We start from the raw sequence: 13,730 nt of genomic DNA, 5'->3' as shown, positions 1-13,730 counted from the left end.
TGAACTGAATCCAGAAACATATAAAAATGAATTACAGACCATGACCAAGTGGGAACAATTCCAGGAATGTGAGCATGGTTTAATATAAAAAAATCAATCAGTGTAATACATCACATTAATATAATAAAGGACAAAAAAACCCATAATCATCTCACAGAAAGAACACTTGACAAAACCCAACACTACTTCAACAAAAAAAAAGAGAAGGGAACTTTCTCAACTTGATAAAGGACATATAAGAAAAATTCAAGCTAGCAATTTAAAATTTTGTTCACTTAAAGTCAGGGAGAAAATACCAGAATGTCCACTTTCACCATTTTCTGTTCAAGGTTGTCCTAGGGATTCTAGCATAGTTATTAAAAGGGGAAAAGAAATAAAAAGCATCCAGATTGAAAAGGACAAAGTAAAATAGTTTTTAATTTGTAAAAGATGTGAAATCCTAAGGAATACACACACACACACACACACACAAAGAAATGATCAAATAAATAAATTTAGCAAAAGTGTAGTATATAAGATCATATGCAGAAATCATTTGTATCTCTATAGTGCAGCAATAAATAATCTGTAATGAAAGTACTAAAGTAAAGTAATTCTATTTCCAATAAGTGAAAAATACTTAAAAATAAACTTAACAGAAAAAGAGCAAGAGTTGAACATTGAGATCTACAAAACATTACTGAAAAAAATCAGAAAAATTAAACAAAAGGAAAGAAACCTCAAATTCATGGATTGTAGAATTATAACTGTAGATGGCACTACTCCAAATTGATCTACAGATTTAATGCAATCCCTAGCAAAACACCAGCTGCCTGTTAGGAAGAAATTAACAAGCTGATCCTAAAATTCATATAAAAATACTAGTGTTCCAAAATAACCAAAAATTCTTGAAAAAGAAGAACAGTATCTGCTGATGCAATGGTCATTTTTAATTGTCAAATTATTAGTAAAAAGACAAACCCCAAACCATGCTAAGTGAAAGAAATCACAAAGAAAAAGACAATGACTGTGTGATTCTACTTATATAAAATATTTAAAATAGGAGACAGAAAAGAGACAGGGTTATTAGAGCCTGGAAGGAATTTCTTTATGATATAAAAATGTTCTAAAATAAAATAGTGGTAAGGGTTATACAACTTTGTGAATACAGTAAAAGCACTGAGTTTTACATTTTAAAATAATGAATTTTATAGCTGGTAAACTATATCACGTTGAGAAAGGTGAAGAAGGAAGGGAAAGAAGTGGTGGGAGAAGAGGACAGAGAAGGCTTTCCTGTATAGGGCTCACATAGAAAAGGTCAATAGAAAATAAGTTTATTAAGAGTAAAGAGCATACAAGGGAACTTTTGTCTGTTGGGGTCTGGCACTCAATACTGGCATAGTTTAACCAGAACTCTGGACACCCATTCCAGTGACTAATACTGTTCTGGCCCCAGAGATTACTTCTCTACTTCTTCTGTCCTATTCTTGTGACAGAAGCCCACCATGACTATGCATCATAAAGGTTTGTAAGTTGTGCCATCTCTAGTGGAGTAGATGGTCACTGCTTGGAGCACAGGAAGGATGGCAGTGTCAACAGCACTTTCACAAAAGCTTAAGCTAATCAACATGTACAATTCTCCTTCCCTGTTTTAAAGCAATAGATTCTTGCACAATAATCATTCCAATATTACCAAGCATTCATTCAATTTCTTGTTTGTCTTCATATTCCACTCAGTGTTTTTGAAAGTTCTCAATATTTTAAATTGTACTTTTAAGAGTTCACATGAATTTAAAAAAAAATGTAATAATAGGTGCTATGGGTTGAACTGTGATGCTTCCCACCCCTCCACAAATTTATGTGATCAAGTCCTAATCCCAAACACCTCAGAATATAACTTTATTTGGAAATAGTGTCTTTATAGAGGTCACTTAGTTAAAATGAAGTAATTGGAATGGGTCTTAATCCCATATGTTAGTATGGCTGATGATCAAGGAGGAAAATCTGGAGATACACATCAGAATGTCATGTAAATGTCAAGGCAGACATTAGGGTGACACACCCACAAGCCAAAGGGTGCTAGCAAATTATCAAAAGAAGAGAGAAACCTTTCAGTTCTCAGAAGAGACCATCCCTGCTGGTCTTGAACTTTTAGCTGTTGGAACAGTGAGACAATAAATTTCTGTTGTCTAAGCCACTTAGTTTGTGGTACTTACTTACAGCAGCCATAGCAAAAGAATACATTAAGTGATTCATGTTACTCTTTCATTTTTACAAGTACAGGGTAATCGGTGAAGCACGATACTGAGTTTTATGATGAAATTGTAATAATTGGGATATATTCTGCAATAATAATTATCATATGACCTCATTACTATGTTGGACTGTGACAAATAAAATTATTACTTTGGCAATAAAATTCTTAGCAAATCTTAAGTATTCCTTTAAGAATGTCATTGATAATTATAGTAGCTACTGACTCTGGGGAGTATGGTTTCTCTAAATTAAAATTTGTTTTAAAAAATAACTACGACTCAAATAAGGGAGATGCAAATTAAAACCACATTGAGATACCACCTCACACCAGTGAGAATGGCATATCTTAAAACAACTAGCATCAACAAATGTTGGCGAGGATGTGGAGAAAAAGGAACTCTTCTGCATTGCTGGTGGGAATGCAAACAAGTACAACCACTATGGAAAACTGTTTTGAGGTTTCTCAAACTGCTAAAAATGGAGCTTCCATATGACCCAACAATCCCACTCCTAGGTATCACCCAAAAGATACAAAAACACTGATTCAAAAAGACACCTGCACCCCCATGTTTATTGCTGCTTTATTTACAATTGGAAAGACATGGAAAACAACCCAAATGCCCAAAAGACTGGATGACTGGATTAAAAAGATGTGGTACATATACACAATGGGATATTATTCAGCAACCAAAAAATAAACAAACACATGCCTTTTGCAGCAAGTGGATGGAGTTGGAAAAGATCATCCTTAGTGAAATAAGGCAGAAAGAAAAGAAAAAATACCGGATGGTTTCACTCATGGCAGGAGTGTAAAGGACCAGGGGAGAAAATAATAATAATAATGAACAACTATATACCAGAGACATTTTACAGGAGTAGAGTAGAGAATGGGATCAAAACCAGTGAGGGGAGGGAAGTGCACTGGACTATGGTGATGGCACATGGGTGATTTGGTGATGGGAAGCCCATGGGGATTACAAATGAGATGGGAAAAGACACAAAATGATGTAAAAATAAACATAAAAACCTATAAATTATACATAATATTTCCGGCCCATTAACTAAATATACAGATATGCATAGTAGTCCTTTTTGATCATTCCTGGCTTTCAGTCTTGTAAGAATCATAATTTTGCATGTATTTTTTTTTCTTTTGTCATTATGGAGGTATATTTGTCAATGTGGGAGGACAGAACAGATTTCATTTAATAGTTTGCTAGCTTGATTTACAACTTTAAATACTTAGACGTGTGGTATGTGAGCCTCCATTTGTACTTATGCCTCAGGCCCTATAATTGTCAGAGGTGGATCAGGACTCAACCATCACAGAAGAAATAAAGCCTGAAGCTATCAAGAGCCAAACTAGCATCTGGAACTTGCTCTTCCTACAAATTAAAATGCCATCCTACAAGCTTCAGGTGAACAAACACCTTATGTAGTCACTTAGCAGAAGTGGCTAACAGCTCATAGGCTTTGCTTCCTGTGTTAGCAGAGTTTCAAAAGCCCTGCAAGTCCTTCCCAGTACTATAGTATAGTAACATAGGGTTGTATAGTTCTATGCTTTCAAACAGTACTCTAGTTCCATGTACCTTATATGCTTCACTGTGTCACATATAAGGGGTGGACTTGTCTTTCATTTCCATGCAGTGATCCTGCTGTGACATACTTCTAGAAAACAGCAATTTTATGAGTGTACTTGAGTCCTACCCCTACCTTGGCAAAAGTACTGTGCAATTTTTTTTTGTTTGTTTGTTTTGTTTTTAAAGATTTATTTATTTGTTCATACAGAAATGGGGTACAGACCAGAGGCTCAGGGGTGTCGAGAGGCTTCACCAGAGACAAAGTGGGTAGCAGAACACGCAGATAGACGAAGTACACTTCTGAGGAGAACAGCGGGCGGGTCAGGAGAGGTCTGCCACGCCATGTGGTCACCTCCGGGGCAGGCGGGAATCGAACTCATGCGGAAGTGGCTTTAGCTTCTCAGTGCTGTGCTTTAACCCGCTGTGCCACCAGGGCCAGTACTGTGCACTTTTGACTGCTTGTTGGAGGTGTTAGGACATTCTATATAGGAACTGATATTCTATATAGGAATTAGTTTTAGGAAGAGGAATGTCATTGGATCTCTTAGAAAGTGGGTCAGAGGCAAGCAGTTGAGAAAGAAGAAAGAAAAATACCATCATTAGTTTCTAAGAGAAAGAGGGAAAAAAAAGGTATTGAAATGCCAATGGGTGATGCCACAAGTATGAAAATTGAGCTACAAAAGGCACCAATGGATTTCCTATTTTGATTGTATTTTATTGCAGCTGTTTTTAAGCAAACACGGCAACTATACATTTCATGTTACTGCTGACCAATGTGATAATAATTGGACAGCTAACAAAAAACAGAGATTTTTGACATAAAAGGATATTTTTAGCTTTGGCTGAGCATCTTTAAAGAATTTTAATACCCTTTCCATAAATATCAGCACACAAAAGTGGTATACTTTATATACAACTTAAAACCACGAGAGACTCAGACTCTGTACATCAGAAAAGTGGAAGCAAAGAATGAAAAGAGCAAGAAGCAAGGACCTATCTATATTTAAAAATAATTTTGATAATGAGAAAGATACTCTGTGATGCAAGTAGAACAGGCAGCAATTCAATAGTTCAGTACTTACGAGGACAAACAGATTAGTGAACCATATTAATCAACTTGGGATACAGATTACCAACCACATATGAAACACAGATTAACAGGAACAAATAAAATACCAAGGTGGGAAATATTTTTACAGCAAAGAACAAAAGTTTCCCTCTTTGTTTACATTAGACTTCAAAAGTATTTCACATATCAACCAATAGTGAGATCATTAATAAAAAAGCATACAAGGCACAGTGAACACTCTTCTGACCTGTCTACAGATCAATCAACATTTTCTACCTGGGCAAGTAGAATGCAATTAGCACTGGGGTGATTTTAAAGGCTCTTTTCCAGTTGCTTTTAACTGGCTGATGTAATAGCAGAACAGTGTGGCTGAAGGCCAATGTTTATTTTTACCCATTACCTGTTTTATTAATGGGATTGTGGGTCACTGGGCCTCCAGGCACACACAAATATATTAAAATATCCCACACTATAATTAAGTGGCACAGAGGGGATTAGAGCAAATTAAGTGGCTGTTATATTTGCTGTGGGTACAGTCTAGGTTAGACATTTTGATGCTCTCATGGCAAAGTCCAGTGAATTTTACTTCAGAAATGTATAAAATATGGGACCTATTTTCTTGCAGAGTAATCATTTTATAAGTGGGTCTTGTAAATGGGCCACCCCACCAAATAAAAACATATATAAAGAAGAAGGCATAAATTGGATTGCTCCCTGAGCAAAGGAAGAGAATGTCCTAACCAGTTCTTTCTAGAACAAATGCATCAACAACAGAATCAGTTTAAGACACTGCATCTTTACGTTCAATTGCCAAATTTATCAAATGTCCAAGTAACTCAATCCAGACATAAAGCTTTCTCTTCCTATGTGAGTCAGAACTAGTGCCTCTGGGTTTTTAAAAAGGGAATAAAAATAAAGAGATTACCTAATTGTTGACCTACTCAAAAACTACAGTATCAGAAACGCTTGCAGAAATGTACAACAGATCCTCTTAAGCCAAAGGCTAGAGTATAGGTTCTGATGCCAGAACTGCATCAATCTTTGTTTGATTTTTACCAAATCCATTAATGCAATTAAATATTAGATTAATTTTAAAATAGCAAATATAAGTAGATCTATACTTTGATCTTCAGTATCAACATTACCATGCTTAAAATTTCTGCCCATGCTGGTCTCCTGTGAATCTTTGTATCAAAGGGAAATGGAATTTGGGCAGGGCAAAATGGAATGAAATCTGGAAACACAGTGTTTTGGCCTAAGCAGAGCACAATGCTGCCTTTGCCCTAGAAATCTCTGGAGAAACACTTAGCAAAGACAAGAGAGGGGACATAAAGTACTTACGAGGATCCTGGACTTGCTGTTGGAGGGGGGCCTAAAGAAATGAAAAACAAAAGAAACAGTCATTCTAAATTATTGGAAGGTGAGCAGGGGTCTAGTCAAACCATTGCAAATTAAAATTCTCAACCACCCCAAGGTGATATTTATTTTTCTGGGATTTTTCTATTTTGCTTGTGTTTTCCCCACCCACATCTATGAAAAAACATACCAGTGAGAACGTGTCTGTAACTTACAGTTCAGGGCCTGATAAATGCTAAGTGCTTAAATATGAGTCAAGAGAGTAGGCATCGTCATGATGTTGGGAGTTTCCAACAGAGGCTGAGGGGTTACATCAGGACACTGTAACAGCAAGTAGGGATCTTTGATGACAACCAGACAGAAAGGGGGTACAGTGCTGCAAATGTTTCCAATTCTCCACCCAAGAACATCCTTCCTAAAAGGAAGGGCTCATAGATACAGGGGAAGAGTCAAGAGAGATGTGGCTGGCACTGCTGCTCTGTTATTTACTAGGTGGGCAGCCCTACACATGGTACCTAACAACTAGTCCTTGGTTTCCTGATGTGTAGGATGATGGGTACAACTGTGTCAGCTTTAGAGTTGCTGGGCACATAGACTGTTATGTGCTCACCCCAGAGAGGCAAAAGGTAAAGGCCAGTTAGTTCCACTCAGTGATCACTTACCAAATTTGACAAACAAGACCCCGGTGGTAGAAACCATCTTCTTGCCGTTTGTTGCCACACACTGGAAGTATCCGGTATCTGTCGTGTCTAGGTTTCTGATCCTCAGCCGAGAGCCATAGCTGGTTGCCCGAAAGGAGATTCTCCGGGGCTCCTGGACCACAGGTGCATCATTTTTGAACCAGCGGATGGTGGGAGGTGGATTCCCAGAGACTTTGCAGTGTAGTTCTGCTGTCTGTCCCAAGGAGGTGGTGATGTTATTCATGGGTTCATCAAGGGTCAGGTAATAATCTGTGACAGGGTAAAGGAGGCCGGTCAGAGCAGCTGATGGCTGAATGTCTCTAAATAACCAAAATCCACGCCAGGGTGTCCCAGGACCACAGAGACTGAATAGCAGCAGGAAGGTGAAATCGGGCATGAAATTATACATTTACCAAGACCCCATAACTGCAAAACAATCACCCACAGAGTTTACAGCTTGGAAGGACATTTGCTATTAACTATTGTATAAAACCCAAAGCTTTCAAAAAACTATGGATAAATGTGCTTTTTAGACCAAGACAACATGAGCTTTTAAGTTAAATTCACCTCAAATCTTCCAAAGCTCAAATAATACCATTTTAGCATTCTGGCAAAGATTCTTCTAGCATGTCTGCTTTTGATGAGAAGGAAAGAATGAAAAATTGGAAAAGTAGGAGCAATGTATTCACACCCACATGCCACAACATAAAGAAGGACCCTAGAAATCTTCCTGCCAAGGATGATATAAGCGTTATGAAGGCAGGGAGCTCTGGCCGATAAAGTAATGAAGCCCTGAACACTTCCATAACTGTGTTCATATCAATCACAACATGTTAATATCAACCACAACATGTTTATATCAACCACAACATGTCTATATCAACCACAACATATATAATTCTGTGCATTCAACTTTTAACTGAGATGTAATTTACATTCTATGGAAAGTAGTTAAACCATTCCAGAAGTATAGACAGATGCATATATTCATGTAGCCAATTCCCTTATAAAGACAGACCAATATCAACACCCTAGAAGGTGTGTTGATCTTTTGTAGTCAATCTCCACTCTAGTGGTTCAATCTACTCCTCTCCACCCCCAGACCAGACAACTACAGCTCCAGCTCCTACTGTCATTAATTTTTGCTGTTCTAGAATTCCTTAAAAATGGAATCATGGCCCTCCCTGGTGGCGCAGCGGGTTAAAGCACAGCACGGAGAATCTAAAGCCACTTCCGCATGAGTTCGATTCCCGCCTGCCCCGGAGGTGACCACATGGCGTGGCAGACCTCTCCTGACCCGCCCGATGCTCCCCTCAGCAGTGTACTTCGTCGATCTGCCTGTTCTGCTCCCCACTCTGTCTCTGGTGAAGCCTCTCGCTGCCCCTGAGCCTCTGGCCTGTACCCCAGTTCTGTATGCACAAATAAATAAATCTTTAAAAAAAAAAAAAAAAAGCTAACAACAGTTTAAAAAAAAACAAAAACAAAAATGGAATCATACTGTAAGTACATCTTGCATTTGGTGTCATTTGAAATGATAGTTATCAGTTTAACATTGAAATACATTTTATTTAAGTATATTCTTCAATAAGATGTTAAACATACTGATGGAACCAGATCACAGAAAATATAATGTGTTGTTCAGAAATTGAGCTCAATAATGTTTAAATCAGGCTGTTAGCTACATAGACATTTTGTTGGATTTCATGTTCTCTGACTGCCCATCAGTAAGTAGATGCATGAACATACTCTCCCATTGTCTTCTATCCTTCTCTTAGTCCCAACAAACATTAGGCAACTGTCTTTACTTCAGAGCCATAAAGGCCATAAAAGCAGACACCTCAAACACCTCAAATATTCTGGTCACTGCAGCATCTTTCAGTTTACCCTAATGTGTAGGAGGGCTGTTAGATAAAATTTTCTAAACTGATGGAAATATTCTATACACTGCATTATCTGATTAATAGCAACAGTGGTTTTTTTTTTTTAATTTAAATAGTTACATGTACTAGTGGCTACTGTGTGGAATAGCATAGACAGAAATTGATTGAATTTAATGGACTTTTATTGAAAAATAACCATTTTGAGATATTTAACTGGCTAAGTGAACCACTCAAATACCTATAATTTTATAAATGACCAAAATCAATGATTTAAAAGTTCAATATTTGCTTTAATTGAGTAGGGATGTTGTGAAAATCTGGGGAGTCCCACAAGAATGTCCCATGTGTGCTTGGTATTTATCATGTGTGTGATAAATTTATCACTTGCTATGTGACATGATGACACTTCTCTCACACCACTGAATACATATCTTGCACAACAGAATCATGAACTCATGAATGACTATGCTTCTTTATATTTGCGTTCTGATCTCTATCTTTGGACATGTTTCTTTGTCTTTTAATTAGTTTTTTTTAGGCAACATTAATTTCTAACACTGTCTATGATTTAAGGGCATAAGTTGAACCTCTACAAATATAAGTTATCATACTAGGCCCATTACCAAAGCACCGACGAGCTTCCACCACAGTGCACCGAGCCTCCTACCCTCCTTGCTCTACCTACCCCTCCCCTTCTGGTAGCCTTAACTCTTTAGTGAAATTGTGAAGGTTTGTTTTGGATTATTTTGTCTGTTTCTTTGTTTCCTTCTAGTCCACATGAGTGAAATCATCTGGTATTTGTCTTTCTCCATCTGACTATTTTGCTTAGCATAATTTTGTCCAGTTCCTTCCATGTCACAAATGGTAAATTTCATCTTTTTTTTTCTTTTTTAACAGCTAAGTAGTATTTCATTGTGTTTATATGCCATATTTGTATCCACTCGTCTGTCCTGGGGCCTATAGATTATTTCAGCTTCACAACTGTAAAGTGTGCTGCAATGAATATAGAAGAATATACATATACATATATATATGTGTGTGTGTATATATATATATGTATATGTGTGTGTGTGTGTGTATAATATGTATATATGTGTGTGTGTGTGTGTATATATATATATATATATAACCCTTTGAGTTAGTTTTTTTTTTTTGCATTCTCTGAATAGATACTTAAAAGTGGAATTTGCTGGATCATATGGCAGATCAAATTTTAATGATTTAAATCCTCCACACAGATTCACAGAGAATGAACTAGTAGATATGTTTCTATAATCAATATACACATATATTCAGTCTGTGAAGTATTTGCTCATAGATAGAAGCATATGTTTCAAAGATGTTTGAATTATGCCAGAGTAGAGAAAAAAATTAATAGGTTACTTTATGATGATATCTTTACTTTAAAGTCCTATCATAAACCCAGAAAATGGGTAACTATGTTTTCTCTGTAGCAAACAAAGGTAGAAATAGCCATCACATAACAATGCCAATATAAGCATTCTGATTAATACAATCAAATACAATTTGATTGATAGGGTTTGAATCTCAGGTTTGCCTCCACCTATTGTGTGAATTTTGGCAGGTAAATAAACCTCTCAGAACCTCTGTTTAATCATTCAAAAACTAGGTAGAACAGGGTTCTACCTTGAAAAAGTGTTATGAGGGTTAAAATTAAATGGGGCAACACATGGAAAACACTTCAAGTACTATTTGGCAAAAAGTAAACACTTAAATGTGTTTATCAATATTATTACCAGTATCCACAATAACAGTTGTATTGTAGTTTCCATAAAATTGTTTGAGTCTGTCTCCTATTATTCTCTAACAATCCAATGAATGAGAAAAGGCACATTAACTATCATGCCCTCTAGGGACAAATGAGGAAATCAAGTCTCAGAGCATCTAACTTGCCTATGGACCCACAATAAGATGCATGCTTTGACCAAAGCAATAATGTTCCCTCCATGTCACAAATGGCAAAATTTCATCTTTTATTTTTTTTTAAATAGCTAAGTAGTATTTCATTGTGTACATATCTGTTTCCTTCCCATCCTTCCTCCCTCGCATGTAGTTAGTTCTCAAGTCACAGCAAGTTTTGTGGCCAACCCCACATAACATATAATGTCAAAAGGGGAGCTTGAACTATTTGTCTTGCCTTTAAACTCAAGCTACTTTGCATGATACCACAATTTCAGACACACTGTGCTTCATGTCTTTTCTTTTAGGAACATAAATTAGTTAAGAGTCAGAGAGTTCTGTAACTGGCTGGCATATTTCAACTATACTCTGAAAGTGGACTGAAATTTATGGAAAACAATAAAGTTAGTATGGGCTGCAATCAACCTTCTGCTGGTTCTGTTATGTGTCAACTGTGTGACCTTGGGAAAATTATTTAACCTTTCCTTGTCTCAGTTTTGTTACTTGTGAAATCAGTATAACAACGGTCTCTTTCTCATAGGAGGATTAAATAAATTAGTACCTGGAAAGTGCTTAGAATAGGGTCTTATACAGAGCAAAAAGCCTGTGAACATTTCTATTATTTTGTTAACTATTTTTTCTTTTTCTCTCAAATATCTTATTCTTAAAAGCAGGGCTTGATCATCCATCCAACTGATTGGATTACTGCTCAAATCCTGTCCTGACTTTACAAAACTGGGGTGAGGCCACTTGCTCAAGAACCCATACTTATAAACTGCAGGCAAGAGGGACGAATTTGCCCATGACGCCCTCAGCTATAATATCTACCTGAAAATAAATATGAGAGTTCTAGTCTAGTGGCTTGCCCAAGCACTTTGTTTCCAGAGAGGAAAAAAAATGTAAACAAATCTTTGTGTTTCCTGAACAAAAAGGAGATTTGCCCAAAACACAGGCAATTTAAACTTAACTTTTTACTGATAAAAATGTTCAAAGTGGCTTGCCATCTGTAGCTGCTTGCTTAGTAAGTAGAACAAGCAACTGGTCTGGTCCTCAGTTTGGCAAAGACTGGAAGCATCAGAAAACATTTGGTCTAAACAACATGAAAGCATTTTGTGACTGGAATAAAATAAAGGAAAAATGCATGTCTGTATCATTGCTATCAGGCTTGTTGTTAACAAGCTTCTGGCCATGGGCCATTCTCTTCCCCAGAGCCAGCTGGATCCTTCTGTAGCAGCCTCATGGGCCACATGAAGGGACCCTTTCTCATCACTCAAATCTAGATGACCATTGCAGGTTCTGGACTAGCCTTTCTTTTGAATGACACCTGGACATCCCAGCAAAGAAGCCTGGTGCAGAGGAAACCTGCACTGAACCTGATACCAGTTCTACCAATAACTAGTTGTTTATGTGGGCTTTGAATTCAAGATCTGTCACATGTGCCTGCAGGGTTTACTGTTCCTTGGACAGTAAGCATTTCTATCCATGTAGTCAAAGAATCGCTGGATGGCACAGGTACTAACCCACAGAGCTTGAGTGTCAGACAAAGCAATTTGGGTTCAACATTTAAACCTGGCTATTTGTACTTTTTCTTGTTGGCTTGATTCAATAGCTCAGACAAGTATACTCAAGCTAAGGAAGTATTCTTATCCTTGTTCCCTTCTTCCCTACACCACAAAAGTTGAGGTGGTAGAGGGGTGAGAGGGAGGTGGGTATAAACTGATGAGAGGGAAAAAAATTACAGTTCTGCTGACTCTACCTCCAACTCTGTGTCCCTGAATGACCTATGTCTTTCAGGAGTGGTACTAACTAATCATGATGACAATGATGATACATAAATGATAACTGACATCAAAATGTTATTACCTTGGTAGGTGTTATAAGCTATTATTATTTCCCCCATTTTACACATGAGAACTGAAGGCAGAGAGAGGGTAAGAAAGCTAGGGTCACATAGACAGTAGGTAGAAAAATCAAAATCCTAGCAAGTTATTTTATGAACATAAACTAATTGAGTCTAAGTTTATATGGAGAGACAAAAGACCCAGTCTAACCAATACTGAAGGAAAAACAGCAAAGTCGGAGGACTTACAGTATCCAACTTCATGACAAACTATAAAACAGAATAACAGGATATCCTTATTTTTAAAAAACAAAGAAAGAATGTAGACTCAGATTTTACACTCTTTATCCAATTAACTCACAATATTGATAGATAATAGGCTTAAATGTGAAATACAAAATTATAAAACTCCTAGAAAATACCATAGGAGAAAACCTAGAGGGCCTTTAGTATGGAGGTGATCTTTTAGATGTAACAAAAAAGACACACTTCACAAGAGAATTCATTGATAGAATTTAATTCATTGAGATAAAAACTTCTGTGTGCGCAAAAGACAATGTCACCCACAGACTGGGAGAAAATATTTGCAGAAGACACAATAGAATAAGTGTTATGTAAAATACACAAAGACACATTAAAAGGCAACAATAAGAAAACAAAGTCCCCAGTTTAAAAAATGGGAAGAGACTTTAACAGACTTCACCTAGTAGATACACAAATGCTAAAGCAGCAAATGGAAAGATGCTATATTCATGTCATCAGGAAATTCCAATTAAAACAACAATGAAAAACCCATTACACACTTATTAGAATGCCAAAATTCAGAATATTTATAAGAAGTGAAAGTGAATTTATGGAGCAATAGGGCAGAAAAAATTCCCTCTGTATGATATTATAATAACAGACACATGTCATTATAAGATTTGGTGAGAATGCAAAATGACACAGGCCATTGTGGAAAAGTTTAGCAGATTCTTATAAAACTAAACTTTTAACTGTATGTTCCAACAATTATACTCTTGGATATTTATCCAAAGAAGCTGAAAGCTTAAGTTCATACAATCCTACACACAGATGTTTGCAGCTTTTATACATTTTGTCAAATCCTAGAAGCACCAAGATATCCTTCAATAAGTGAGTAGATAAAACTATGGTACACTCTGACAATGG

General features: G+C 36.8%; 1 protein-coding gene across 1 annotated transcript in view; it reads right to left on the bottom strand.

Moving 5' to 3' along the window:
• Positions 1–13,730, bottom strand: part of ROR1 (receptor tyrosine kinase-like orphan receptor 1) — a 149,427-nt gene that overhangs the window by 103,354 nt on the left and 32,343 nt on the right. Inside the window, exons 3-4 of the mRNA XM_012722128.1 lie at positions 6,903–7,190; positions 6,226–6,256 (exon numbers count right to left, since the gene is read on the bottom strand). Of these exons, the coding sequence (XP_012577582.1) occupies positions 6,226–6,256; positions 6,903–7,190 (319 nt within the window). The remainder of the gene's footprint in view (positions 1–6,225; positions 6,257–6,902; positions 7,191–13,730) is intronic.

Source organism: Condylura cristata, unplaced genomic scaffold, assembly GCF_000260355.1.
Source record: "Condylura cristata isolate star-nosed mole 26May11 unplaced genomic scaffold, ConCri1.0 scaffold00008, whole genome shotgun sequence".
Classification (NCBI taxonomy): domain Eukaryota; kingdom Metazoa; phylum Chordata; class Mammalia; order Eulipotyphla; family Talpidae; genus Condylura; species Condylura cristata.
The sequence above is the reverse complement of the archived record's forward strand: the minus strand, read 5'-3'. Positions and strand labels throughout refer to the sequence as shown.